The sequence below is a fragment of the Nanorana parkeri genome, unplaced genomic scaffold (genome assembly GCF_000935625.1).
Source record: "Nanorana parkeri isolate BGI_ZX_2015 unplaced genomic scaffold, ASM93562v1 scaffold2088, whole genome shotgun sequence".
In the NCBI taxonomy this organism is placed as follows: domain Eukaryota; kingdom Metazoa; phylum Chordata; class Amphibia; order Anura; family Dicroglossidae; genus Nanorana; species Nanorana parkeri.
This window is the reverse complement of record NW_017308356.1, coordinates 184,625-212,236: the sequence shown is the minus strand read 5'-3', so window position 1 is coordinate 212,236 and position 27,612 is coordinate 184,625. Positions and strand designations below refer to the sequence as shown.

Sequence of the window (27,612 nt, the reverse complement as noted above, 5' to 3'; positions counted from 1 at the left end):
TATATATATATATATATATATAAAACTGGTCGGTGGTATTCTGCATTGTGCCGCTATATATATTATACAGCGCCACACTGCAGAACACCAGCAGGTATAGAGGAACAACAAATCCCAGTAATAATACTCAAACAGCCTGTATAATGTATTATTGCTGGGATTTGTTGTTCTGCTATAACTGGTCAGTGGTATTCTGCATTGCACCGTATAATCATTATACAGCGCAATGCAGAATACCACCAGCTATAGAGGACTACATCAGATCCCAGCAATAATACATTATATACTGCGCAATGCAGAATACCAGCAGCTAGAGAGTATTACAAATTCCAGCAATAGTACAGTATAGCATAATGTACAATTGCTGCGATTTGTTGTATTCCTCTAAAGCTGCTGGTATTCTGCATTGCACCGCTGTATAAATTTACTATATTGCACACCACACTTTTTTTTTTTTTACTTACACTGCTCCAAGCTTGCTCCCATGATGGACTACAATCTCAATACAAACTAATAGTCCATCATTGGAGCCTTTTTTTTTTATCCGATTAATCGAACGTAATAAATCGGCTAACTAATTGATTTTTAAAATAATCGTTAGCGGCAGCCCTAACCCACAGACATACTGAAGTAATATACTGTATAAAGTGCCATGATTTTGCTAATAGGTGCAACTTCCAGCACCCACTTAAACTCAAATAGATAACTTAACTTGCATTTTTTTATTGCATTATTGCAGCGCCAAGATGTTCTTCAATTTTACCAACCCAGTGGTCATATTTAAAAAATCCTTCAAAATATTATTTATGTAATCCTTTAATAAAAATGATATATATATTATATACACAGACAAAAATATATTTTTTTAAAGGATTACATAAATAAAAACATATATATATATATACACACACGAGATATTGATAATGATGTTATATATTTTACTATAACATAAACAGATTACAGTTTTACTTTCTTCTCACTCACAACTTTTTTTTCCTTATGGCGTAGCAATGTAGCGTTGAAACAATGTAACGTAAAACACAAAGATTCATTACGCGCTTTACCACTTCACTAGGTAACTAAAACTTGCACTTATGTGATATAATTTTGATCATCAGACTTAGAGTCTTATAATTTGGGGGTAAAAGTGAGGGTGAGCAAACGGTGTAAATGAGTATGAAAAATGCACAAGAAAATGCATTTTTAAAATTGTTTAGGAAATAAAAATGTATACAAATCTGCTACCAAATAAAATATCCCTATCTGTCCCACAAAATTAGAAAAAAAAAACATTTAATACATTAGGGTAGACTACAAACAATAAAAAATATAAGAGACATCTCTGAAATTAGAAAAATGCACTGCAACTCATGGGGAATAAGGAAGGGAAAAGGCCCTGGGACTCAAGTTGTTAACAATACCTGTATTAACTTGCCCGGTTCCACTGTCCTTGTATAGTATGAAAAAAGAGCCAAAAAAAGACAAAATGTTTCTTGCAGGAGAGGCTGTCCAGCAACCTGAAGCAAAAAATGCCACATATTCTTACTCATTATTACATTTCAAAGATTATTTTAATAGTAAAATATTAACAAATCAGAATATCTGTGAATAACAAAATTCCAACACACAAAATGAAGAAATGTTTGAGCATAAACAGCATGTACAAAATATATTTTATGGCTGCACTAAGCCAACAACACTGCTAAGGCTCTTTTCGCACATTGGTGGTTTTCATCAAGGAGATGCGCTAAAAACATAAAAACTAATACAGTACAATGTACCTTGTTCACACCTGTGTCTGCACAGGTACGAAAATGCACGTTGCGCAAAAAAGTTGAGGTGCAATATTCTGAGTGGACTGCGCATTTTGTCTATAGCGGCTGCAAACGCGTGGAATCCGCGCGTATGTTACAATGTGCATGTTTTCATGCCGCCCGGACAAACACGTGAAAACCGCTCTGAATTTACAACCGCTGTGTGTGAATGGAGCCTTAGGGCTATTTGCTCTTTCTATATACTACATTAGAGTCAAGGTTTCACAATTCTGACAACAAAGTTGTCTGTGCTGGCTACTGTAATTGTGTGTTCGGTTTAGTATGTGCATGTACTCAGGAGACTTAACATTTTTTTGGTGTGTTTTTAAATTTATTTTATTTATCTTTATTTTTTTACTTAACTTTATTGCTATCACATAGGGGACTCACATTTCACAATCTTGAATAGTGATCAGGCAGCTGTAAAGTGTTCCAGTGTAAACATGTGTTTACACATGCAAGCAGACGCCTGGCTGCTACAGCAGCTGGGTGTTTGCTTACAGGGCTCTGCAGCTGCCACCATATGCCATATGGCAACGGCAACAAAAGAGTTAAAGGAGAACTATGGGGTTAGGGCTTTTCCCCATAGTTCTCCTTAAGGTAACGGGAGGACACAAACTAGCGTCCTCCCGTCACCCTAAGCTCAGTATACCGCGAGGTACATCTCGCGGTATACTGAGATGCTGAAGCGGATCCCGACAATTATGTCTGGATCCGCCCAGCTGTGTGAGCGACAGCTGTACCCGCCCCATCCCCTGTCCGTTCCACCAGTCAGTGCTGGAGGATCGGAGCGGGGGCAATCCAGTCCCTCCCCCGTCACGGCAGAGAGCCGTGACAGGATCGAGAAGTGAGCGAACGCCGGTATGTGTTCGCTCACCTCCCGATCTACTGAGCCGACCTGTGACAGTCTCATTGTCACAGGTCGGCTAGAACTATGAGGTGAGTGAAAAGCACTCCCCTCACAGTTCTCCTTTAAATACATACATAAATCTCTACATGAAATCATTTTACAAGTACTACACAAAATATTGTCTGTATTTTACCTGCTTTGGAATGAAAAGAGGAACCAGCAGGTCTATAATTACAGTCACGTCCAAATGATGTTCTGAATCAAGTAACCCTCCAGAAGAATGACATGCAATTAACAGTGCCGATAGTGACAAATTCTAGGAAATCAATCATTATACAGTTAAATATGCAACAAAGAAAAATGCATGATTCAGTACCTGATAAGGTGATGACATATTTGGATTCATAGTTTATTTTTCACCTTAAATAATCATAAGATTTTTGCTTTCACCAATATACAGTACATGCACCACAAGACCTTTATTCTCAATACAGACCTGGCTATACATGTGCATACACCAAAAAAATGACAGGTATAAAGCTAAAGATTTCTCAAGTAACATTGCGCCAGACCCCTAGCATACACAGATTTCAACAAACTGATTTTCCATTTGTGGGTTACACTATTTAAACAAAGCAGATTGTTAATTTTCTATGATATGAGAAAAGTATTTTACTATTATGGTCAACAAAGACAAGATGGAGATCTGCTAATCTGTGCAGTGACAGAGGAAGGTTGAAAGTGATAAACTGAGTTTGTAGTCCCTGGGAGACCACCTCCCACACCCAGGAGTTTGTTAACCTTTGTGGACAGATTGCATCTCAAACTCTGAAAAATTTTGGGCACACCGCCATACCAAGGAAAGTTTGTTTGAGTGTGTATCTGAGGTGGCATGAGAGCCAAGACATGCGGGATTGGAGAAACAAAAGGGATGTTTGTTAATAAATAAAGAAGACTGAGGTTTGTTCTTTAGGCTTCTTTCGCAGCGGAAGATAAGTAGTCTTGTCACCAGTAACACTGCTGAATTGGCATCCAGAGTAGACTGGAAGAGACATTGTCCTTTGAAGGATCAGGTGTTTCTTAACTACGGGTTCTGCAGGTTCAGCATTTTAACCAAACCAGTGGAGTCTGAATGCAGCACTCAAATCCAGACTATAGACAGCGTTCCTAGACAGCTGCAATTGAAGAGGCTAGCTCTAGCAGCAAAGTATAGAAAAGTGTTAATTGAAGAAAAAATGATGCTATTAAATACAGGTTAGAAGAGAAGAAGAGAAGGACATCCATCCTGCTAGGACACAAGAAAGAAAACTGCAGCATGCTGGTAAAAGGAGGGGTTACCCTGCGACGGCTTACAGTTTTGTTTGTTTTCGAGTTAAATCTTTCTGTAGTGTGCAGTATAACCCAAATTATTTCCCTGGGTGTCCCTGGGTGAGAAAGAAATACCTTTCTAGCGTGTTATATGTAAGGCCCCATTCACACTGAGCGATTCGCAAATCTCGCGTTTGTTGCGCGATGTGCATTTTGCGAGATATCGCACGTTTGTCCCCCGATATCGCGCAAATGCTTGCATTGAGCAAGCTAGAATCGCGGCAAAATCGCGCTGTAAATAGCCGCGATATCGCGGGAATTACCGCGCGATAAATCGCTCAGTGTGAACGGGGCCTAAGGCTTTCAATGCAAAAAAATTGCCCAACTAAGAAAACATTGCAGGGGGGGCGTGTCCTGCTAATGGCGGAGTAGGTCGCAAGGCTTGAGAGCTCCGTGGTACACCCGACATGCAGACAATCTACAAGCATTTATACCACTCCATACAGTCTTGCACGACAATGTCTCAACGCAGGAAGGATGGCGGAACACCATCGCAGCGGGGCACACCGTCTGTGCAGCGGTATTTTACATCAACGCGGACCCGGAACCGCAACCGAGAACAATCCAATATGGCGCGGGAAGCTGGGCCGCCACCCTCACCACGGATCGCTCACTCTCTTGACCGACGCCAGGGCTCAAGGTCGCCGAGGATGTATGAATCGGACTCTACAGATGGGGACCATTAGCATGCCCGCAACCCTCAATCAGATATCCCGAGGGAATTTCGGGCCCTCTTGCAATACTTACCCACCAAGGAGGACTTTGCGGCCTTAGTCACGAGAGTGGAGGAAGCGCTCCAAGCGGGACCTCCGTAAAGTCCGCCAGGAGGTACAATCGGTCTCAGTGGAGGTCTCCGCGGTTTCGGAGTCATGTGTAGCACTAGACGCCCAGGTTCAGCGCCTCGAAGAGGCCCAGCGGAAACCCCTGCACCAGCTCACGGCTCTCCAACTACAAATGGAGGACCGTAACCGCCGCCAGAATATCCGGATCCGGGGGCTCCCGGAGGCGACCCTACCGGCGGACCTCCGTTCCTCGGTCCAGGCCATCTTTAGCTCGCTGCTGCCTGACTCGGCACCGGACTCCATCCTGATAGACAGGGTGCACCGAGCGGCCGGTCTCCCATCAAAAGATCTTTCCCGTCCAAGAGATGTCCTCTGTCGTCTCCATCGATACACCGTGAAGGAAGGCGTCTTGCGCCAGGCCTGGCTGAAACGCCCTGTGGAGTTCGATGGGGCGCCCCTCCAGATCCTCCCGGACATCTCCCGCAACACCCTCCGCCGCCGGGCCCTCCTGCGCCCACTCCTGGAGGAGCGGGAGCTATCTACCGCTGGGGATACCCCATTCGGCTGCATGTCCGAAAAGGCAGCTCCACGTTCCTGGTCCGTTCCGGGGCTGACGTACCTGCGGTCTGTGAGTTCCTCGGAATTCCTGCTATACAACTCCCGGACTGGCGGGACCTCTTCCCGGAGGACCAGGCCACAGCACCAAAGCCTCGTAGACTCAGGCGGAACCGTCGATCTACTTCCCGCGAGACCCCCGCCCGCCCAGCCGACGAAGCGATGGAAGCAGCGGAAACCTGAAAGGGGTGAGATTGTTCCTTGCCTTCCCCAACCATCCACTAGTTTGACATGCGGACATGATCCTGTACCTCCTTTGAACCCATGAGGACCGCGCCGCAATGAGTTACCCCCTCTGACCCGACCACTACACTTTTGGGGCCTTATAGGCTCCTACCCCCATTTTGTCCACTGCCAGTTCTCCCTGGACTTCCAAGGTGGTGCAGGACTCTAAGGTTGACTTTACCAATGTTGTGGGTGCTTCTGGCAGCAAATATGTTAGAAAACATTGCAGGTGCCCTTCTGCATTTCTGTAAAGCCAAGGGAAAAAAAACCACCTTCTTTGTAATTTATTTTCACCAATAGACATTTAATGCCGTGTCTCATCTTACAATCCGTCATGCTCAATGTCGGGTATACACGTGTCTCTTTTTTTTCCATTCAACCAGGGAGCAGAACAAAAATAATACTGTAGAACAGATTCCTCCATCAACTGATGAGCGTGGATGGAGGAATCCTCTTCTGACAGCGCTGTAAGAACACCCAAACAGAACGTGCAGCTGATTGGCTGCAAACTCCACTCGACTTTCTAACATGTTCTTTCGGCAGAAGTCGATCCAAGGATCGACATCTGCAGGTGGAATAGAGTCACCAACGCAGCGAATTCCAGCTGAATCGGCTGAAATTCACTGCACGAGTACCCTACTTAAATGTCTTTGCCCCCACCTCACACAAAACACTAGCTCCCTATAAGTGTCTGTTCTGTCAGTCATAGTCTGCGTCAAATCACTTGCCAATGTTCCCCTAGTTTCTCACTTAGGCACAAAGTTAAGTGGCCCATGCCTAACACATCTCCAACCCAATTTGGATCCCGGCCAAGAAACACTGGTTTTAGAGAGCTAACACTGCCTGGGGGCAATATACAATAAACACAACTGGAAAAACACTGACAGAAATCTGCTGCAAAGACTTGCAGGGTTATTCACAAAAGGGTGAAGAGTTTGGAGAAGGCAGGAGAAGGGAACAATCTAGGACAGGGGCGCCCACTATTTTTCATCTGGAGATCTACTTTTCAAATGACGAGCTCATTGAGATCTACCAACGAAAACACACCTGCATTCAGAGGTGGGAGGGGGCGTGGGCTGCGCAGGTGTGTACACTGAACACAGGCGCCGCCATAGCCAGCCGCAAGCCACCATACCGGACATCTCCTGCCTCCCCCTTGATACGTGAACCGGCTTTACCGGTCTAACACAGCCTCAGAGACCAGTAGAGAGGCTCCTCTACAGATCCACCAGCGGACATGGAGAGAGGACAACACCCAGGATCCAGAGAAGGGGTGGATAGCCAAGGATTTACCTCAGCCAGGTAAGCGACCGCCCCCATCCTATCAGACTCCAATAGGAGGAAAAAGAAGGAACACATTGGCTGGGGGGAGGCTCAAATTTATGAGCTATTAGTCCTATCAGATGGGGGGGGCGGAGCCTGTACCCACTCGTATGCCGACATGGAGCAGTCAGGGAAAGCTGATTTGTAAAAATTCTCCAATACAGCTCACTTTCCAGTTCAGCTACAGTATGTTGTCCTAGAATGTTCACTTCTCCTGCCTTCTCCAAACTCTTCACCCTTTTGTGAATAACCCTGCGAGTCCTACAGTTCCACAAGATGCTTACACTTGTTAGCTGATAGGGCTATCATTTATAGACATTGATTTGCAAAAATACAGTAAAATTGATCAATACAAAGTTCTTTGTAACACTACAGCTTAAAATGTTTCGACCAAAAAGGGAGAGGGAAGTCATAGTGTAAAAGGCCAAAACAGATATCTACAATGATGTACATGTTACACACCGAGAACATCCAAGCTTCACTTTAAATGAGCAGAGCTACTCACAGAACTGAAGAGTGGGGTAAATGTGGGTCATAAACAGTTTCTGCATTCTAGAAAACATCGGTTTCCCTGGTGTGATTTAAAAACAAATTTTAACAAAATGAAAAAAGGCAATTACCAGTTCTTGCAGCTCTCTTAGTGTCTCCATGCTATCAAGCCATTTTTTGCATTGCAAGAATGCCATTTTGAAAAGTCGTTTCTTCACCTGAGAACCCAAAGCACTTGGCAGAGATGAAAGTGAAATGTGTTGCCAGAAAGATACATTTTCATCTTGCTCTGGAGGAAGCATTTTGATCAGAGATGCCTAAAAAGAAATGACACAGGCCTATTGATTTGGCAATAACTTTGTCATTACTTAAGATAAAAATGTAATGCATACATAATTTCTTTCCTTTCAAAAAATATTTTATTTTCTATGCAATCTATAGACAAATGTTGTAGCAAAATAAGAAAAAAATGCATTTTTTAATGTGTTGCAAAACAAACTGAATGGGAAAAAAAAGTTTCAAATACATTTTAAATAGTAAAAATACAAAAATTTAAGTAAAAGAGGAGAAGTGGAGGAAGGTGCTAATCAGGCTACTTAGGGTTAACAAAGGGTTATTAAGGGTTAATTTTAGTTACACTAGTAGTAGTAATAATTATAACGCTTAGGCCTTGTTCACACCAAATGCAGAGCAGATCTGCATGAGTTTCTGCACACGCAGTGGGTTGTGCCACATTTTTGCCGCGTTTTTGATGCGTTCCGGGCCGTTTTTGTTTAAAAAAATAAATACACACATATATATATATATATTTTTTTTATTATTTTATTTTTTTTTAGTTTAAAATGGGCTTTCAGTGCGTTTGCATGCGTTCCAGAGCAGGCAAAATAGAGCCTGCTGCAGTTTTTTGACCTGCTCTGGAACGGAACGCTGCGATGTGAACTGGAGCTAAAAATACCATTGGAATAATTGGACTCAGTTTGCTCCGGTCTGTAACTGCTCTGCTCTTGGAACGCACTTGGTGTGAACAAAGCCTCAAGGACACTGCAGACTTAATTTACACAGGAGCAGCAAGATCTGCTCCTGTGACAGAAAGCATCACTCAAAATGACAGCAAGGGATTATGTGACTAGGAAACGGAGGTGAAGAAAAGAGGGGCAGTATGTACTACACATGCCCAAAGTATTTGGTTAAAGGCTTTTTGGCATGTCCACATCTTAGTATAAAGCCCCCCCCCCAAAAAAAAGACTATATATGCTTCAAATTTTACATCACTTCCACAAACATGTTACCAGTAATTTTTTTTAAAACGTCACAGACATCAAAACTCATGTTAAATCTTCATGTGAACAAACACTTTACATGGCAGGTGCAATTATTCAATCAACTCTAGGCAACCATCATACTGGCAAATAGCCAAATATTTTTGCATCTCGCAAAAATATAACGGATTGAAAACATCTCCTGGATGCCTCAGTAGAATTTTCATTAAGGGGTACCATCCATACATTCCATTGAACTGCAGTCCTGTGCAATAAAACACATGCAAGGAGTCTACAGAACGTGCTTGTGATGTGTGACACAGTGACAAAAATAGAGCGAGGGCATTTCTTTTTGTGCGGAGGTCATTCAAATTGCTTGTCAAATGCTGCACAATGAAGCATGTTGCAGCACATGTATTATGCAACGCACCATGGTGCTACTCTCCAATGACAGCCTAATTGCACATGCAGATTTCATTTGAACAAATTTCCACAGTAGCTGCTGTGACACAGGGAGGTAAAGCACATAGCACATGCATAGTTTTGAGACAGGGAGAGCGATCATTTGATAGATGCTGGGGGAAAAGGTGTGCCAAACTGATCTCACATCCTAAATTCTGCACAGGATGTGGTGGATAACACTGAATGGAAGCTTTCCAGCAAGGCGTGGGGGAAGCAACGTTTAGCCTACAGGATTATCATTTAAAGTAAGCTCAATGTTTACAATGAGTAATGTGTTTTTTTTAAATACTGGGTGTACTTTATTGCATAGTACATTTTAAAAAAGTGAACTTAAGCGTTAAGGCCTTGTTCACACCAAGCGCGGAGCAGGTGCAGGGCAGAGCAATTACAGACTGGAACAAAACTGCGTCTAATGTATTCCAATGGTTTTTTTAGCTACAGTTCACATAGCAGCGTTCAGTTCTAGACAGCTCCAACTGCATGGTCCTAAATCTCAACTCCACAGGACATGGTTTAAGGTAGATGTAAACTTTAATGACAAATGTAACTGAAGGACATTTAGTTTGCTCAAAACTATATATTATAACCAAATGCCATTCTTTTTTAGACAAAATACTTGTTTTTCCCACTCCAGAGGTTACTACATTGCATTTCTCAAGATGGATTTCCTCAGTGACAACAGTGGACCATGCCTGCATAATGCGAGTTCAAATGGCCACCTGTAGTTTCCACTGGAAGGCCATGTGACAGGGTGACACTGCCCTATTCCACACGGGTTTCTTTAGCATCCTTTAGCATATGTTTTTTATCAATTTAAATTGCAAACATGTACACACCAATTAAAATAGAACATTACTATAAAAAATGGGGTCAATGAAAAAAACAAAATAGAATTTTATACCTGGTGATTGGTATCCAGTAAGAAGAGTAAACGTCTTAGAAGGACAATTAATTGTGAAAGCTGTGATGTTTTGCCAGGACATGATTTTACCTATGAATTAAAAAGTACAGTAAGCATCACAGCAGACAATTTCAGATCAAAGAAATAAATGATATACAGAAATATATCTACACTGCCGTAAAATGAAAGAGGTCCAATTAAAAAAGAAAAAGCTATATACTTCAGCACACACAGGAGCATAGCTCAACCCTGAGGAGCTGCTAGTTGATAAGAGAACTCTTCTTATAGCTCTCAAATTCACAAAACACATCTTGATTAATAACAGCAATTACTACATTACCATTGTTGTCATATAAAGTTTTTCTTGTGTAATATATTCATTAGATAATATAATATATATTTATATATATTTGACTACATCTATCTGTATGTTATGTGACTCTCAGTTCCTCAATTGTGTTACTGTGAATCGGTCTTCTTTAAAGTCCTAGCTATTGTTTTGTTTGCTTATCACATCTCACATGGGGGGGTAAACAGCAACCTTATTTAAATCCTCCAATCAGGTTACGCCCAATGTACATTTGGTAGCCACTGTACAGAAAGGAGGGTATATAAGGGATTGTTAGCCAGCCACGTGCTCTCTTTTTACCTGGGGCACAAAGACATGCAGTATGAACAGGCTAGAAGCTGAGAGGTAAAACTCCACCACACTTGTACTGTACATTGTCTTGTAAATAATGTTTTGTGTGTTATTTGTAAATATGTAACCCTACCAATAAATGTATATTGCTGATTGAAATACTTATTTTGTCTAAGAATCCTCAGATCTTGTGTTTGTGAATATTATTGTAGTCATTGAAATATATTTACATATCCATTTCACCTGGGTAACACTATGTCAAAGTTATCTTATTCAAACATCTAAAAAGCACAATCAATTGTACAGATGGGGATATAAATAAAAGATAGTATAAGACTTGCATGTCACAATGACTCTCTTTTACTTCAGTAAAAGAACCATAAATCCTTGGATGGGATTTTAAGCTGAATTTAACAGGGCAATCCAAGCAATCAAAACGATAAGTAAAGATTGCTACTAGTTCATCCAGGGGGGGATTCTCTATATTAGTTGCTAAAAGAATCCGCTGAGGTGATTATCACTCACAATTTTGCCTAACAACACAGCCATGAATAAAGAATGGTACAAAAACATCCTCCAAGAGCAACTTCTCACAACCATTCAAGAACAGTTTGGTGATGAACAAGGCCTTTTCCAGCATGATGGAGTACCTCGCCATAAGGAAAAAGTAATAACTAAGTGGCTTGGGGAACAAAACATTCAAATGTTGGGTCCATGGCCAGGAAACTCCCCAGACCTTAAACCCATTGAGAACTTGGTCAATTCTGAAGAGGCGGGTGAACAAAAAAACCCCCCACAAATTCTGAAAAACTCCAAGCATTGATTATGCAAGAATGGGCTGCCATCATTCAGGATGTGGCCCAGAAGTTGACTGACACCATGCCAGGGCAAATTGCAGAAGTCTTGAATAAGAAGGGTCAACACTGCAAATATTGACTCTAACTTAAACTTAAAATGTAATTGTCAATAAAAGCCTTTGGCACTAATGAAATGCTTGTAATTATACTTTAGTATACTAGAGTAACATCTGACAAGAAGATCTTATAACACTGACGCAGCAGAATGTGAAAATTAATATTTGTGTAATTCTTTTGGCCATGACTGTATATGCTGTTTTGACTGTTCGGGATGTGATATGTGCTGCCGTGGGCTATTTTTACTGTGCTGGGTATAGTGTGAACTAAGTTCACTCTGCTGGTTACACATTCAACAAACCAGACACAAAACAAAAAGAAATGTAAAAAAGCAGTCTCAATTACTAGATGGTTGGACCTCTTCAAAGAACAGATCCACCTTGTTTCATGCTACTGTAGAACATGTTTAAAATTACCTTGCACAATTACCCCAGAGTTCTATTTTCTATTCCAGCCCTCTCATTACGACATATTATTTCCAACAAAACCATTAACATTATTTTAAATTAAGTCTGAGTATAGGAATTCCTTAAAATATTTCATCCTGTCCACAGAGGCAGGGCACAAGGCATAATAAAACCCATTAGAACAGCAAATCCTAACCATCGTAAATATTTTCAGTGGCCCTTTCCATGCTAGCATACCCATGACTTATACAGGACCTTCCTTTGCACTCAGCAGAGCAATGCCAGGCACTTACCAAACTAGCTATCACTGTAACATGGTGAGCACACAGCTCTGTGGTTCCGTACCTGAATATATTGAAAAAAAAAAAAATTACTTTTACTGCACATACTTGGCATGTATATGTTGTGATCAGTGTTTGACATTGTAAACAAAATCTTACCGAGCTAAGAAACACCATACATCTATAGCCAGAAAAGACTCCATCATTCTGTAACTGATAACAGCATTCAACAGAGAACACTCCTAAAACACAAATAATAAAGCAAATTGTTGCTCTAAATATTACTGGGTGTAATTTATTCAGGTTCTGCATAGTACATGAAGATTGGACTCACCAACTCAGAAAAGCACATTGGGGGTAGTAACACAATGTATGCACAAAGATGAATGCAGGTATATTGATAAAATGAGACGTGTACTGTAGTTTGCCCTTTAGCAAAAGTGTCCTTCATGGTAACCGGAAAGGAGATTTCTGGGGAACATACAACAAAGCTCTGGAACACAGCTTTAAAGATAGACATCCTAAAGAAAGAAAAACAAATACAATTGTATGAACTCTTGGTTATGATTCTAATATTAGGTATTAGTATAAATTAGTATAGCAAGTCAGACAAAGAGAAGAAGAAAAGCAGAAAAAAAACAACAGGAGTTATCCTAAACAAAGAAATGAGTAAATGATGCATTAACACAAAAACAAATCCCTTTGAATTCTCCTACAATGTGTATATTAATCTGAAAATAAATCTTTGATATTCCTACACCTGATCTTTCCTAAATCATGGAGATTCTGCTTTAACCACCACCAGTCCATTGGTCGTTCCTAAACAGCCAGACAGGAGGCTTATTGGAGAGGGTGGGCGTCTTAAAATGTCCTTCCCCGCCCCTACTTGTGTGTGGCGCCCAGCGTGCACACGAGTGGGGAAACTGTCAGAATTGTAAACAGCCAGCCATGGAGGGAAGAAAAAAAGTGCCAGGAGGATGAGTGTCCAGTCACATGATCTGTCAAAGTCCTGTGACCATCCTCTTTAATAACAGCAGTATTCTCTGTAGCATTACGCAGAGAACACTCCATAGGACACTGCAGGCTTCACACCGCAGTCTGTACTTTATGTACAGTAGAATCATACAGAGTCATAAAATGTAGGTGTAGTGTCGAGTCAGCACACTAGAGCAGAAATTGGTATCTGCTCTTCAGCATAAATGGGCCTCCTAGAGACAAAAGCACTTGAAAGAAAAATGTATAGTGTTTGTTTTAACATTTTTCTCCATTATGTTATGTTGAATTAGTTCCAAAAACTGCTTTATTTCAATGTTATTATATAAATATGAAAAACTGTAAATTAGTATTTCATTTTTACAATGTGTAACCAGCTGGTGGTGCACTTCAAGCTACAGATCAAAAATGTTCTGTATAGCTGTGCTGTTAAAATGGGCCTAGATAGCTGGGAGAACAGATTACACAGACTGCAGAGTGAATCACATAAGAGGCATACATGTCCTCCCTCCCAATCTGGCTCGTACGTTTACAGTAGGTTGCTTACATGCAAGCAAGCAGAAAGGAGCTTTCTTAACAGAAGGTCCACCATCCTGTGCATTCAAGGTATTTGTTGAATAAAGATGTTATACAAATTAAAAAGTACTGCAATAATATAAAACATCAGTTTATAAACTTATAAAAAACAAAACCCATTGAAGTTTTCATTAATAAGAGATTGTTTCATTGGTAAGACAAACATTATCAGGTATGTATGAAAATACAAGGGGGAATCAAAAGGTTATGACTGTGGTTTCATACATGCTGTTCATATGAAATTATAAAATGCCTGTCTCACATATGGTCCATCACGTTCATTCATTGTATGCTTCTGTTTTTTTAAATTGTACCAAGTGAATCATGAATGAGAGGGTGAAACAGAGCAGTAATTGAGTTTCTGATGAAAGAGGGTTGTTCAGCTGTTGCAATCCACATACACCTGAAGATTGTGTATGGTGATGCAGTAATTGATGTGGACAATGTTAGATCTTGAGTAAAGACTTTTATAAAAGGGGAAAAACTGAAAATTTTGACAAGGCATTGAATGGCACCATCCAAATTCAAATCTGGCAGATCCTGACGGCCGTGTTCTGGGATGACCCAAGCATCATTCCCTTGGCTTTTTGGATAAAGGTGCAACAGTCAACCATACATTGGTACAGTTTGAAAGCCTAAAGAAGCCATCAGGAAGAAAAGACCACAAAAAGGCATTCATGTCATACTTGAGCTGGCCAGTGGTCCCTCATCCACACTACAGCCCAGATTTAACTTCTACCTGTTTGAGATTACATCATGGCACAAGATTTAAGGACCCGCAGAAAGCTAAAACTGCTCTGAAGCAGTGGAGCAAAGACTGCTTTATAGAATGTTTCCAAACTGGATTTAAGGCCTCGGTAAAAAGATGACACAAATGTGAACCGATGGGTACTATGTGGAAAGGTACCAGTAACAAAGTAAAAACAGTGAAGCGCCACGGACTGTCAGTTCTTAGTAGGACTTGCTTTTAGGCATGCTGCAGGATGCTGCCCCAAAGAAGCCAGGAAAGCTGGAAATCTAGGGAAGAAGCACAAAGAGGGGCGCCTTTCCTGGTGCAGATCACTTTTATTTCAATAAACATAAATAGAAAACCGAATCATACTCACAAACATGAGTGTCACAAAGTCATGAGGTGAGGACTGACAAGCAGTGAGATGTCCACTAGGTGATACCAGTGTAGTGGTGACGTTAACGCGTTTCCAGGGCACGCCCCCTTCATCAGAACATGTTAACGTCTGATAGTGGCGTTAACGTCACCACTACACTGATGTGGCCGAACCAGTGTAGTGGCGTTAACGTCACCACTACACTGGTATCACCTAGTGGACATCTCACTGCTTGTCAGTCCTCACCTCATGACTTTGTGACACTCATGTTTGTGAGTATGATTCGGTTTTCTATTTATGTTTATTGAAATAAAAGTGATCTGCACCAGGAAAGGCGCCCCTCTTTGTGCTTATTCCCTATGTGGAAAGGTAAATGAGTACAGGAATTTATAAAACTTGGTACTTATATTCAAAAACTGCTTAGATTTTACCAAAATAAATAACTCATTTAGAAATGTATGGTGTTGGGTACGTTTTAATTAACAAATAGAAAAAAAAACCAGCAATTATTTGTCTCTTATTTCCTGGACAGCCAGTTTAATGGGTATCCTGGCATTAAAAACCCTTATTTACATTATTGTATTATTTGAAGTTTTACCTTTGTTTTTTCTCTGGAGGCTTGCTGCCTGAGCACCACAAAATCTGCACATCTTCCGGTAGGGTTGGAAGTTTATCCACAATGTTTATTAAAAGCAGACACTTGGGGAACTGTTGTTCTCGTGGAAGCTCTGAATAGAGAGTTGGAATAATGTTCAGTAAAACTGTTCACAACTTCAACTCCCACAAAGTAAAGTTAACCAGAAGTAGTTCTAGATCATTGTTAGTATTACAGTTAATAAAACAAACATTTATACCTTGGGATTCAGATAGTATCACGTCCACAAAAGGCCTGAAGGGTAAAAGCTGGCCTATGAGAAGATCAAGAGCCACAAGAAACACATTGGCTATCTCTTCCTGATGAACATCGGAAATAGGCACAGCATATAGACTTGGTGGAAACAGGCTATGAAACAAAAATAAAATCAATACAAAATTAAAGATGATCATTTTTTACTTAATGTGCCAAAAATGGGTAAATAAAGAGACTAGCTTAATATACACAAGTGTTAATATATTAAAGATTGTGTTTCTGTACATAGTTTGTAATTATCCATGTGCAAGGGGCAGCAATTCTCTCATCTCAGTGCTGATTAAAAGCAGATTCTGTAGTAAAGAATGGCAAACAGGGTCCATTCGATCGAACACTCACCACACATCCAATGATGTGACATTTGCGAGCTCCCTCACTGGCGCAGTCATCTTTGATCAGTTTCTTCCGAGTTCGGGATCTTTGGCCATCTTGTCTGGCCAAGACTGGATGATGTAGCCGCTCATCCATCGTGGCATATGCAAAAAGTGTACATGAAGCTACATGTGTGTAGCATAATGGACATTGTCCAAATATGTGCGAAAAGGCAGGTAAGAGTCCTTTAATGCTGAAGATACATAGTATGTCTCTTCTGCAATAAACCGCCTTCCTGTTCACACATTTACATTTTTTTCTAAAGTTCCTCTTCATAAAATATGTAGCTGTACAGAAGGTAGTAAATATTTGCCTCTCCTGCTGCCTGTGCTCCAGAATACTATTCTAAGGTATAGCCTTTTCAGAAAAAGACAGTTTCAGGAGTTTCAATCTCCCGTGTAACCCGGTGCGCACTCAGTGGTTTCTTCTGTTGACCACTACATCATTACTGTGTCCTGTAGTAATGGAGGGGTCAGTGGCAGCCAGCAGCATGTGAACTGAAATTTCAGCCGCTGAAACATGTTGGCCAAAAATGGCACTTTGGGCAAAATGCCAAAAGCACAATTGTGGTGCATTCCTAGCTTCTTTCCTCCCCTCTGGGCGCTGCTCTATGTCCCCTATGACACAGCGCAGCATCCAGCCAGGAGGAGAGAAATATTCAGGCAGACGAACAGGGCAGGGAGGAGAGCGCTGTAAGTTGCGATGTCATAGGAGGCTGAGCTCCCTTGCCTCACCGGCCTGCTCAGCCCCTGTCGTGACAGATCAGGATGGAGAGTGGTATGGGGAGCGGAGACAGCTATCAAAGGAGGCTGAGGTGGCAGTGCGAGGGAGGCGTCAGCTGTCTGCTAGTAAATAATTGAAGACATAGTATGGTTTACTGATGTAACGAAGTGTACAGCGCTAAATGCCCTTCAGGAAATTCAAGAACGGTAAGGATCAGAGTGATATCACCTCCGTGTCAAGCAATCATGAAAAAGTGTATATATAATAAATATTTGTGTAAAAAGTTATAATGTGTTACAAACTGTGTCAACAGGTGTCATAAAAAGCGTGTCATAAATACACCTTATTAAATAAATCAAAAATCTTCAAAAACCATGTGTCATATATGTGAAAAATAAAATTATCACATTATAAACCAGTCTGTGTTGCTTTCTTTCGAAAATTATTAGAACTTATAACAATTTTTTTTGGAAATGCACTTAAAGTTTTTAAATTTCTTAAAGCTCTCAGATCTTCAAAACAAGAAGCCCAAAAAAATGAAAATCTAAATCAAAAGAAAAATGTTCAATATTGTGAAGTGTCCAACGAAAAAAAAAAAGTATGGTTTACTGTATCTCCAATTATGAATGAACAGGAAGTGCTCTACATCACTTCCTGTTCATTCATAACGGTGGATATGTAAACATACTATCTCCATAAGTTATGAATGAACGGGAACTCCTATAGAGGATTTCGGTTAATTCATAACAATGGCTGCAGAACAAGAGATTGAATGGACACAGTCCTCAATCTCTTTCTATTTCAAAAGGGAAATATCAGGGGTCTTTTTAGACCCCTGATATTTCCCAGAGCCCCCTGACAGTAAAGTTAAAAATATCTATTTAAAATAAAATATAAAAAAAATTAGAATTTAGAAAAAAAGATGTTTGGTTTCCTTGTGACATTTTTTTATTTGTAGTTCTAAAATTTCATTTCAGTACACCTCTAATTGTATCTCTTGTTACTAAGATGTATTTATTTCAAATGATCCTTAGCTCCAGTGGTCATAATGCAGTATTTTTCCAATTCACTGTGTTCTTTATGTATGAATCTATTGTTACTACTGCCTAAAATATTTGAAGAACATTTGTCAAAAAGAGAAAATAGCCTAAAAACATTTTACTTTGCACCATTCTCAAAACAGCTGGTTTACTCACACAGAATGATTTACATGCAGTTTCACTGGACGAACAGCTATGAATTTATTTATATAAGCAGTTCACATGTAATTGTAAATGGTACGATTACATGCGATTTGTAATAGATAACTGTTGCTGGATGCATCTATCCTGCATCTAGCGACAATCATCTATCCCGAACCTCATGTAATCATACCATTTACGATTACATGCGGACTGCTGCAGGAATCCATAAGTTCTTGCAGCAGGAATGCCATATCACCCACTGTGAAGAAAGCCTGAAGTATTTGAGTCGTATAGATTCTTACTTATATATTTGAAGATATATACAAGATATGCAGATGAACACAAAATTCCCCCTTAAAAATATTCCTTGGGCCAAAGCATGGCCATTAAAAATATTTCTGGGGCAATCAAGGAAACACAATGAGGGAAGACACGCATCTATCCTGCATCAAATGACAATCTATCCCAAACCACATGTAATCGTACCATGCACATTTACATGCAGACTGCCGCAGGAATCCGTAGGTTCTTGCGGCAGGAATGTAGAATCGCCCTGTGTGAACAGATCCCTAAGTATTTACTTGTGTCCTATAGATATGGAAAGATTCTTACCTATATAGTTGAAGATATAAATGATGCAGATGAAGACAAGATTCAGACAAAAAAGGCATGAATTCCTGAAACAAAATCACAATTTATTCATTCAAAACATCAGTGTTTATCAAAATGTAAAAAGAACAGTAATGAAAATTATACTTCCCAAGCAATGTGCACCTAAGTATCTGTTTATAAAAGTATTTTATAAACACAAACACCATAACTTATAACTAGTTTAAATACAGCACTACAATCAACCCCTTCATGACCCAGGCCTTTTTTGTTCGCATTTCTTGTTTACGTGTTATAATCTCTGCTTCATCAGCTTCTTTTGGGGTCCCCAGGTGACATTAGGGATCCTAGAGACCCCTAATGTCTCCATAAAGAGGACCTGTCAGTGTGCCTTTGCTATTATATAGGGGGATTGTTATCCCCTTATGTAATAGCAATAACAATAAGTATAAATAAATAAAAAAGTTAAAATAAAATAAATCACAAAAAAAAAATATGTTTAAGTCCCCCACGTTTACGCACATATAAATGTAAATATGCGTCAGAGCACAAAAACGACAATTGCGCTTCACGTTACATATCGCTGCAAACGTCGGAGTTAGAGCAATCATTTTAGGGCCATCAATCACTGATAACATTAAACTGATGAGTGGTAAAAGCTTTTAAACTGTTGCCTATGGCCAATTTTGGGTATTGTAGTTTGAGGTTTCACACGTGCGCGCAATTTTAAGACTTGACATGTTTGGTGTCTTTTTACCCGACGCGACCCGGTCTCTTATATTTTACCAACAAATTGGGTAATAATAAATGTTTTATAATTTAATATAGGGGAAACAGTTTTTTTTTTCTGTAATTTTTCCTTAATATAGTAAACAATAAAACCCATAGTGGTGATTAAATACCACCAAAAGAGAGCTCTGTCTGTGCCTAAAAAAAATGGTATAAAATTAATTCTAGTACAGCGTTGCATGACGGAATAAATGTCAATCACAGTACTGCAGCGCTGAATACTGAAAAATGGCCTGGATGGGAAGGGGGTGTAAACACCGCGGACTTCAAGTGGTTAATATTAATTTTAAAAACTGTTTTTTTAACTTTAATTGCCATCACATAGGGGGGTTTACAGGCCACCCATGTGATAGCATATTGGTGGTGACAGGTACTCTGTAAGGTGATACTGGGGGTCCAAAAGACCCCTGGTGTCACCTTTACACTCTAAATAAGCTATTAAAGTGCAGATCTCACTTCAATAGCTTATTGCTGGGCTTCAGGAGCCGAGTAATGACAGCTATGGGACCGGAAGTGATGTACTCTGCATCGCTCCCGGTCCCATAGTACGGGGAGGATCTCAGTGAACAGATGTTCACCGATCTCCTCCCGAGCTTCCCCCCAACACCAGAGAAGCCAATCCCGGGCCAGTGGGAGAGGCAGCGGAGCCCGGGAAACATGGCGAGGGTGTCGGAGGGCGTTTAGCGACCCGTAGAAGCGATCTGGCGGCAGCTGGTCTTACTGTAAAGCTGACAGTCAGCTTTACATGTGTAAACAGAGTCCCGGCAGCAAAAGCCGCTGGAAGTCTCTTTAAACGGGCCCGATGCCAAAGATGTACACTGTATGTCACTGGTCATGAAGGGATTAAAAGATCATTATCCAAAATAAATTGAATTCAATACAAGGCACGGACCTCAATTAACAGGCTTGTCCTAGTAATGTTTTACTTCAATATTTCACGCACATCAATAACCAAAAACCATATCACAAATACATTTAAACTGAGCCAAATCCAGTGACATTCAACGATTGTCTAAGACAGAACAGGGTTTGGAAAAATATTGTTACATTTTTTTTTTTATTATGGTAATGAATAAAAAGCCAAAATGATTTACAGCTTTGTTGACAAACAGTGCGACCAGTATAGTGAATACCATATAAATAATATAACACAATGAACCAAGACAGCATACAATACTAATGGACACCGAAAGCAGCACTCCAGTAGAAGCTAATGCACAGCTATGGAAATAATTCTATAGGACATACTATTCTCTTTCTGTTCACAACACATTTTTCCAGCCAGACTGAATTCAGAAACTCTTTGCTACTCAATTTTCTCTCACCAAAACAGCAGGTCTCTACAGTGAGTTAGCGATGGACATAAACCTAAACACTGGGAATGCCTGCTCTGAGAAATGAGGAAGCACTAAGACACCCTGGCAGCAATGAAAACTTGACTGAGCCCCTTTTCCCACTATATCCTACAAGAGACCGTTTGGCTGACATTTCACTGAAATTTGTTTGAACAAATTCATATTTTCTGCTAACTCAAACATACTTTTATTTGAGGGATAAGCTGCGTTAAAACTTCCTCTGCTATTACCAAGCTGAGAGGAGGTGGTCCAATTTAACAGTCTGTGTATGCAGATAATGGAATCACAAGAATTACCAGTGAACAATGTCAAACAGCAAGTTTTATTATGGTTCTCAAGATCCATACTGCAAAAAAAGCCCAGGACTGCCATCAGAAGCATGAACATGAATTCTTTCTGCAAAAACAAATACTACATGACAGATATCTACACTGTACAAGTAGTAAATTTGTCTGACACCGAAATATGAGAGAAACAGAATAGGTCCAAGATTATAGCAAACAAATTATAACATGAATAAATATTAAAATGTCTGCAACATTTTAAAAGGACTGTGGATTTTTAACATTTACAACAGCTGCAGATGAAACTAATAATAAAATAGGCATAACTAAAGATGAATGAGATCACTAATCTGTAAATGAGTGCATACTCACTTTGGTGTAGTGCAGTAGAGAATTGACAAAAAAACGACAGAGCTTTAAGTTCTTCTGGAATAATCTTTGGTCAGTGTTTTCCTGAGCAAAACAAGTGATTTTGTTTAACAGACTTAATGACAGAGACACATTTGGTTCTGCACAAACTATTTTTTTCCTATCCCATATGGAATACCTCAAGAAACATATAGAGAAATGAGCAAGGATAAGTGACAATCTTACATTTCAGGGAGGTCTTTCAGACAACATAAATAAATCTTATCCATAAACTATCCACTAGACTACAATCTGATATATAACATGGAATTGCAGTGCCCCGACATAAAATAAGGGAAAAAAGTCACAGCGATCGAGAGGTCAACTTCCTGACACCTTAAATTAAGCGTGCAACGATACATATTTAGATGCTGATTGTTTTGGGGTTTTTTTTAATGCTGGCTCCAACACAGTTATCCTGATCCTGTCTTCATGACAACTAAGCAGTACTTCAATTACTGCATTTTTGTTAAAAACCACCCAAGTCTCACCTGACCGTGCTGACCAATGAGAAGCACTTCTTAGTACGGTTAAACACAATTTTGGTTAAAATTACTTTTTGTATTACAAGTAGATTATCATGAGGGACAAGTAGATTGCCATGAGGAACAAGTAGATTGGGCCACCACTATAGTCCTTGGACAAGTAGTTTTTTTTTTTTTTTTTTTTTAATTTCCACACCTCTGGATACAAAAGTGAAAAGACATACACTTATCACCTGTTACACTGTGGCAATCTGCAAGTCAAGAGCAAATAGTGGGCCTGCAGCCAGTCAGAGACTTCAGGCAGTGTGGTGAAGAGAATGGATTCACAGTCACTGACAATGCAAAGTTCAGCAGGACAAAACATGAAAATATGCTAACGCTTTGTCTAGTAGATTTTTCTATATGGCTGTGAAGAAGGCCCTCTGCTCTGCGTCTGCACTTACATGGAAAAGTCTAGGTATATAGCTGTTGGTGTGCTGTGGAAGTAAAGATTAACGGTTTGTTGTGCTGCCAAATGTATGGCTACTTTATCCCGATGATTGAGGATCTTCCCTAAAATAGATTGTGGGTTGGCTCCTTGCACAAGAGGTTTTGGATTTGTGCAATAGACCCCTCGATTGTAAAATTGGCAATTTGAGGTACCTACCAGGCTGTGCCATTAAATTCAGGGTAGGTAAGTTCTACAATAATACATCTGTTTAATTCACTCTAGTCTTTTCAATTTGTGTAAGAAGCTCGGTCTCTACTGCCCGATTAATATTAGGGGGCCAGTAACATAGTACAATAAATAATTAGAATTTGCCCTCAAATATAATTCTGCGCATAATCCTCTGCACCATCACACACTTCAATCAGGTCATCTATCACACTTGCATTCAGATCAGTTCTCAGTGACCTATTCATTTGGCAATATCTCCTCTATCTGTATTTTAAAAGCAGCCTTCCCGTAATTTAAACAGTGATAGTTTTAAAACAAAAAAATTTTACTTTAAAAAAATACAAACACACTAATTTTATTGTGCAATTTGTCTAATTTATCATGAAATCAAGATTAGGTTCAGAGACAGTTACACATGTGGACTTGGGCTCCACAGCCACTGACTCTAGGATGAAGGTACATTCTATGTAATTTTGCTAACGTTTAAAGTGCTATATAATTTTTTATGAACAAAAAAAAAAAGAAATGAAACAAAAGAATTGAAATGTCACACACCACAGCTCCATCTTAAAGAGATCTGTGAAACATTTGTAAACAATTTAGTGTTGTATTACCTGTATCCCAGTGACCTTCATATGCTCTGCTATTTGCAAGCATGACTGGAAGGATAGCAGAATGTCATCACACAAGCTGCTCACAATGTCATGATGCCTTATTTGACTTTCTACTAATGTTTGATGCTTGATGCTTTGTCTATATGAAAAAATAACAAATATTTGTACATGTCTTACCAGTGGTCAAAATATTGTAATACAACCTTTTTCCATTGTGGGGCACATTCATTCAAATTGTCTAGACAATCATTAGCTCCATTAAGCCCTTAGTTTCTACTTAGCATCACCACTGTTCATTAAGACTTTAAGAGAATAGGATGTCCAAAAAAACTAAATATACAAAAATATACCTGAAGCAGCCTTTAATACCTTGCTTTTTTTGACTGGCCAGCCTTTCTGTCAGGCCAAGCTCTGGCATTTCCTGATCTGGCCGACACATACTCACCCTCTTCTGTCTCTTGCACATTCCAGCTATTGAGGCAAGCCATCATAGAGATGGGCAATAGGAATATGCTTGGGCAACTCAGAGTACCTTCCAACATGTAAAAATGTTATAGATCCGCACACAGGTCTTTGTCCATTTAAAAAGTATTAGCTTTCACTTAAAGGAGAACTACCGAATGAGGCGAGTGCTTTTCACTCACCTCATAGTTCTAGCCGACCTGTGACAATGAGACTGTCACAGGTCGGCTCAGTAGATCGGGAGGTGAGCGAACACATACCGGCATTCGCTCACCTCTCGATCCTGTCACGGCTCTCTGCCGTGACAGGGGAGGGGCTGGATTCCCCCCACCCCACTCCGCCAGCGCTGACTGGCGGAACGGACGGGGGAGGGTACAGCTGGCTCTGCCTCTAGATAGGCAGAGCCAGCTGTCAGCCACGCAGCTGGGCGGATCCAGACATAATTGTCGGGATCCGCTTCAGCTGTGTCGTCTTAGTATACCGCGAGCTACAGCTTGCGGTATACTGAGCCTAGGGTGACGGGAGGACGCTAGTTTGTGTCCTCCCATTACCCTAAGGAGAACTATGGGGAAAAGCCTTAACCCCCATAGTTCTCCTTTAATTGCATAAAAGAGCATTGTAAAACAAAGCTCCTGTTTTTAGCCAGTCATGTTTTGAGCCATGTCTAGCACTTTGTTAATCTAGGCACAAACTATGGTAGTTTGCTTTTAGCTTAAGGGCTAGACATTGATCGAAACGTTTCTGGTTAAAAACTGGAGCTTTATCATTTTACACTGCTGCCTTTCAGCAATAAAGTGAAAGAGCTAATACTTTTAAAAAGACAAAGACCTGTGTGCGGAGATATAAAGTTTATACATTACTTACCGTTTCCCCATAGAGGGTGTGATATATACCAACTTGAGGACCTAACGCTAAAAAACACGGAAGCTCGCTTTAATGCCACCTGGAGCCCATGGTTGTGCTATAGAATCTCTGCCCGGGACTCCCCTCCACCTTCACAAGCCGGTTTGACCGGGACTCTGTCCCAGGGGTTGCCATGAGGAACCTGGAGGGTTTGTAAGCTCCGGGAATAACTAAGGGTGCGCTCGACTTCTGTGGGCGCCTAGACCCTGGTGGATGTCGTGGGACCCGGCCGGGACCCGACCCTCTGCACCCTCTCTGCACCCTTTCCCACTTTTTTCTGCTATTACCTTTTCTTCAACTAAGAGACACTGTCTTCTCCCGAGAATAGTACTTAGTCGTAGAGCCTTAATGTACAGAATTGTTACGGCTGAATGGGACGGTTGATGCACATACGACTGTACTAAGCTGTTATGATTATTCGGATGTGTTTTATTTCTCAGTCGGGATATGTTACCTTGATGCGGAGTAATCCGTTTTATTACGAGTTCCGTGGAATTTATGCCCATACTCTGTAACCACATACAATGGTTTTTTGTATTTGACTTTTTTCTCAGTCAATAAAGAATTTTAAAAAAAAATAAAGTTTATACATGTCTGCATTTTATAACTGCTGCAGTTTTTTCCTCAATTCAGACCGCAGACAAAATTGGTGACAGATACAATTCATGTTCTAGCAACAGAATAATGGAATAGACATTGACTCGCTGGGAGGCAATAGCCAGTAAGCGGTCATCAATGTGGAGAAAAAAAAACACTTATTTGCCCACATATTTTTTATAACCTGTTAGAGATAAACTACATCTATGTATATACTTTCACATAGTTGTTCTAACTTGGAAAACAAGGGTAACATATCAAGGTTTACATGGCCATAAATGCAGCTGAATAGAAAATAAAGCTAACAATCATGTTCATAATAACTAGTTAAAATGAAACAAGAAAAAAACATATTCAAGCATAATATCTCATGGGAAATTAAATAAAATATTACTAATTATTATTTAATTTCAGGCAATGAAAAATGAGGCATATTTGTTTACTCACTTGATGATGAATTTCCATGTGTTTGCATGTAGTGCATGATCCATTTTAGACACAACAGTGCAAATATCTAAAAATGTATGTAGTACTGTACGAAAAAGAGAGGGGGGGGGGGGGAAAAAAGTGAAAAAAAAATCTTTACTAGAAAATGGAGGAAGGCAAAGCCAAAATGATGTGTAATCTAATACAGAGTTCAGAAGTAATGTAGGGTGGAGGCATGTCCTCCCTCTGTCAATGAGCTCAGAGCTGCCAGGGCGGCCCACACACCCCTCATCACTCCAAAACACTGACCTGCTCCTCAAATAACTTTCAAGTCTCAAAGATAAACCCCCCCCTGGTTTGAGAACCGCCAGGCAGAAAGCTATCAACAACAAGGCGCTCCGGTAGGGCAGGACATTACGCAGCCAGGGTAAGTGGCAGGGACATTGTATTCAGGGCTCAGTAGTACACAATGCAGTTCAGGTCAGTAGTAAATAACCGAGTTCAGAGTTCCACAACACGTCAGTCCTGCCTACTTGAATTCTGATGCATTACAAAGAACACTCCTATCCTCATCTCCATAACCCATACTTCTGCACTGGCTGAAAACTTAGATGAGTTTTTCTGTTTACAGAATATACAGGGATATAGGAGTTGTTAGGGACGCGTGCGCGCAAAGGTATTAGCTCACAAGATTTCTGGCAAAATCAGCAGGTACCTGCACTTGCTCGGAACCTCACGGCGCATGTTTACAGTGTCGGCCACACATCTCCTTCCTCCTGCCTGCCAGGAACCCACTAGATGCCGAATTGCAAAGTGACTCCTGAGATCAGTAAAAAATTCAAGGGTACAATCCCAGAAAGTATGGTTCTAGGAATCTCCTTACCGGTGCTGATCCAGTGAAGCCTCCAGTCGTTGAACCAGGAAACTTGGCCTCATTGCTAAAATTCACCTAATTAAAAGGTAGAACAAGGGAAGGTATTTGGAGAGACTTGCCCAAGTGGCTGCAGATCATCCAAAAAAGGAGGACCTATCCCACCCGGTGATCAGGTTCCACTCTTGAGAAAGAGTACTCTGGAAGTACTCCATCCCAAGTATCAGCAGCAGCAGCCCAGCCTTTGTTGTCTGCTGACAATCCTGGGGATCCCCAGAGACCTCTAGCGATGATTTCTGCCTGCCACACAGACACACACACTTCTTTCTTTGGTGCAGAGACCACCGGCTGAGGAGAGTTAGATTAAAGTACATTGTCTTTAAGGAAGAAGATGGAAGGTTCAACAGTAGTACTCGTAGGACCCATGCAAACTAGCAGCCATGTTACACCACAGGGCTGACGCTCAAAGGTAAGCATGACAAAATGCTTAAGGCAAGGAGTCTATTTATTTCTATGGCACCTAAGTGTTTTGTCGCACAAAGTTTCCCATTGGAGTCCAAAAGCACTATAATCTGCCAAAAAGTAGCTCATGTACTTTTTCCAGTCACAGGCATTTTTCTGCTTCCGACAAAAGGATCAGGTGTAAACAGGGGCGCAAAACTGTAAATAAGCGACTTATGTTAAAAATAGTTTTTAAGCTGTGTTGGTGTTTGTGTTGTGATTAAATGATACAGGTGTATATTTAATTGCAACACAAGGTATTACAACGCATGGCAATGCATCACAAAGCTTTGCCATGCGCTGCCACGGTTAATTTAATGGGGGGTTTTTTTAAAGAAAAAAAAAAAGGTAAAACATGCACTGCGATGCGTTCTAAACGCACTGCAGCGCATGGTGTACACCACAATATGGTGCACGTGTATGTTATATGTTATGTGTGGGGGGGGGGGGGGGGGG

At 40.5% G+C, this 27,612-nt stretch overlaps 1 protein-coding gene across 1 annotated transcript in view; it reads right to left on the bottom strand.

Moving 5' to 3' along the window:
* Positions 1-1,421: 1,421 nt before the first annotated feature.
* The window catches only part of CUNH1orf112 (chromosome unknown C1orf112 homolog), a gene marked incomplete at its 3' end in the record, with an annotated part of 47,690 nt that continues 21,499 nt past the window's right edge, over positions 1,422-27,612 (bottom strand). Inside the window, exons 9-21 of the mRNA XM_018572624.1 lie at positions 25,806-25,890; positions 23,397-23,535; positions 21,604-21,684; positions 18,807-18,871; positions 15,860-16,008; positions 15,604-15,733; positions 12,665-12,851; positions 12,490-12,572; positions 12,343-12,394; positions 10,089-10,178; positions 7,598-7,783; positions 2,858-2,980; positions 1,422-1,517 (exon numbers count right to left, since the gene is read on the bottom strand). Of these exons, the coding sequence (XP_018428126.1) occupies positions 1,422-1,517; positions 2,858-2,980; positions 7,598-7,783; positions 10,089-10,178; positions 12,343-12,394; positions 12,490-12,572; positions 12,665-12,851; positions 15,604-15,733; positions 15,860-16,008; positions 18,807-18,871; positions 21,604-21,684; positions 23,397-23,535; positions 25,806-25,890 (1,466 nt within the window). The remainder of the gene's footprint in view (positions 1,518-2,857; positions 2,981-7,597; positions 7,784-10,088; positions 10,179-12,342; positions 12,395-12,489; positions 12,573-12,664; positions 12,852-15,603; positions 15,734-15,859; positions 16,009-18,806; positions 18,872-21,603; positions 21,685-23,396; positions 23,536-25,805; positions 25,891-27,612) is intronic.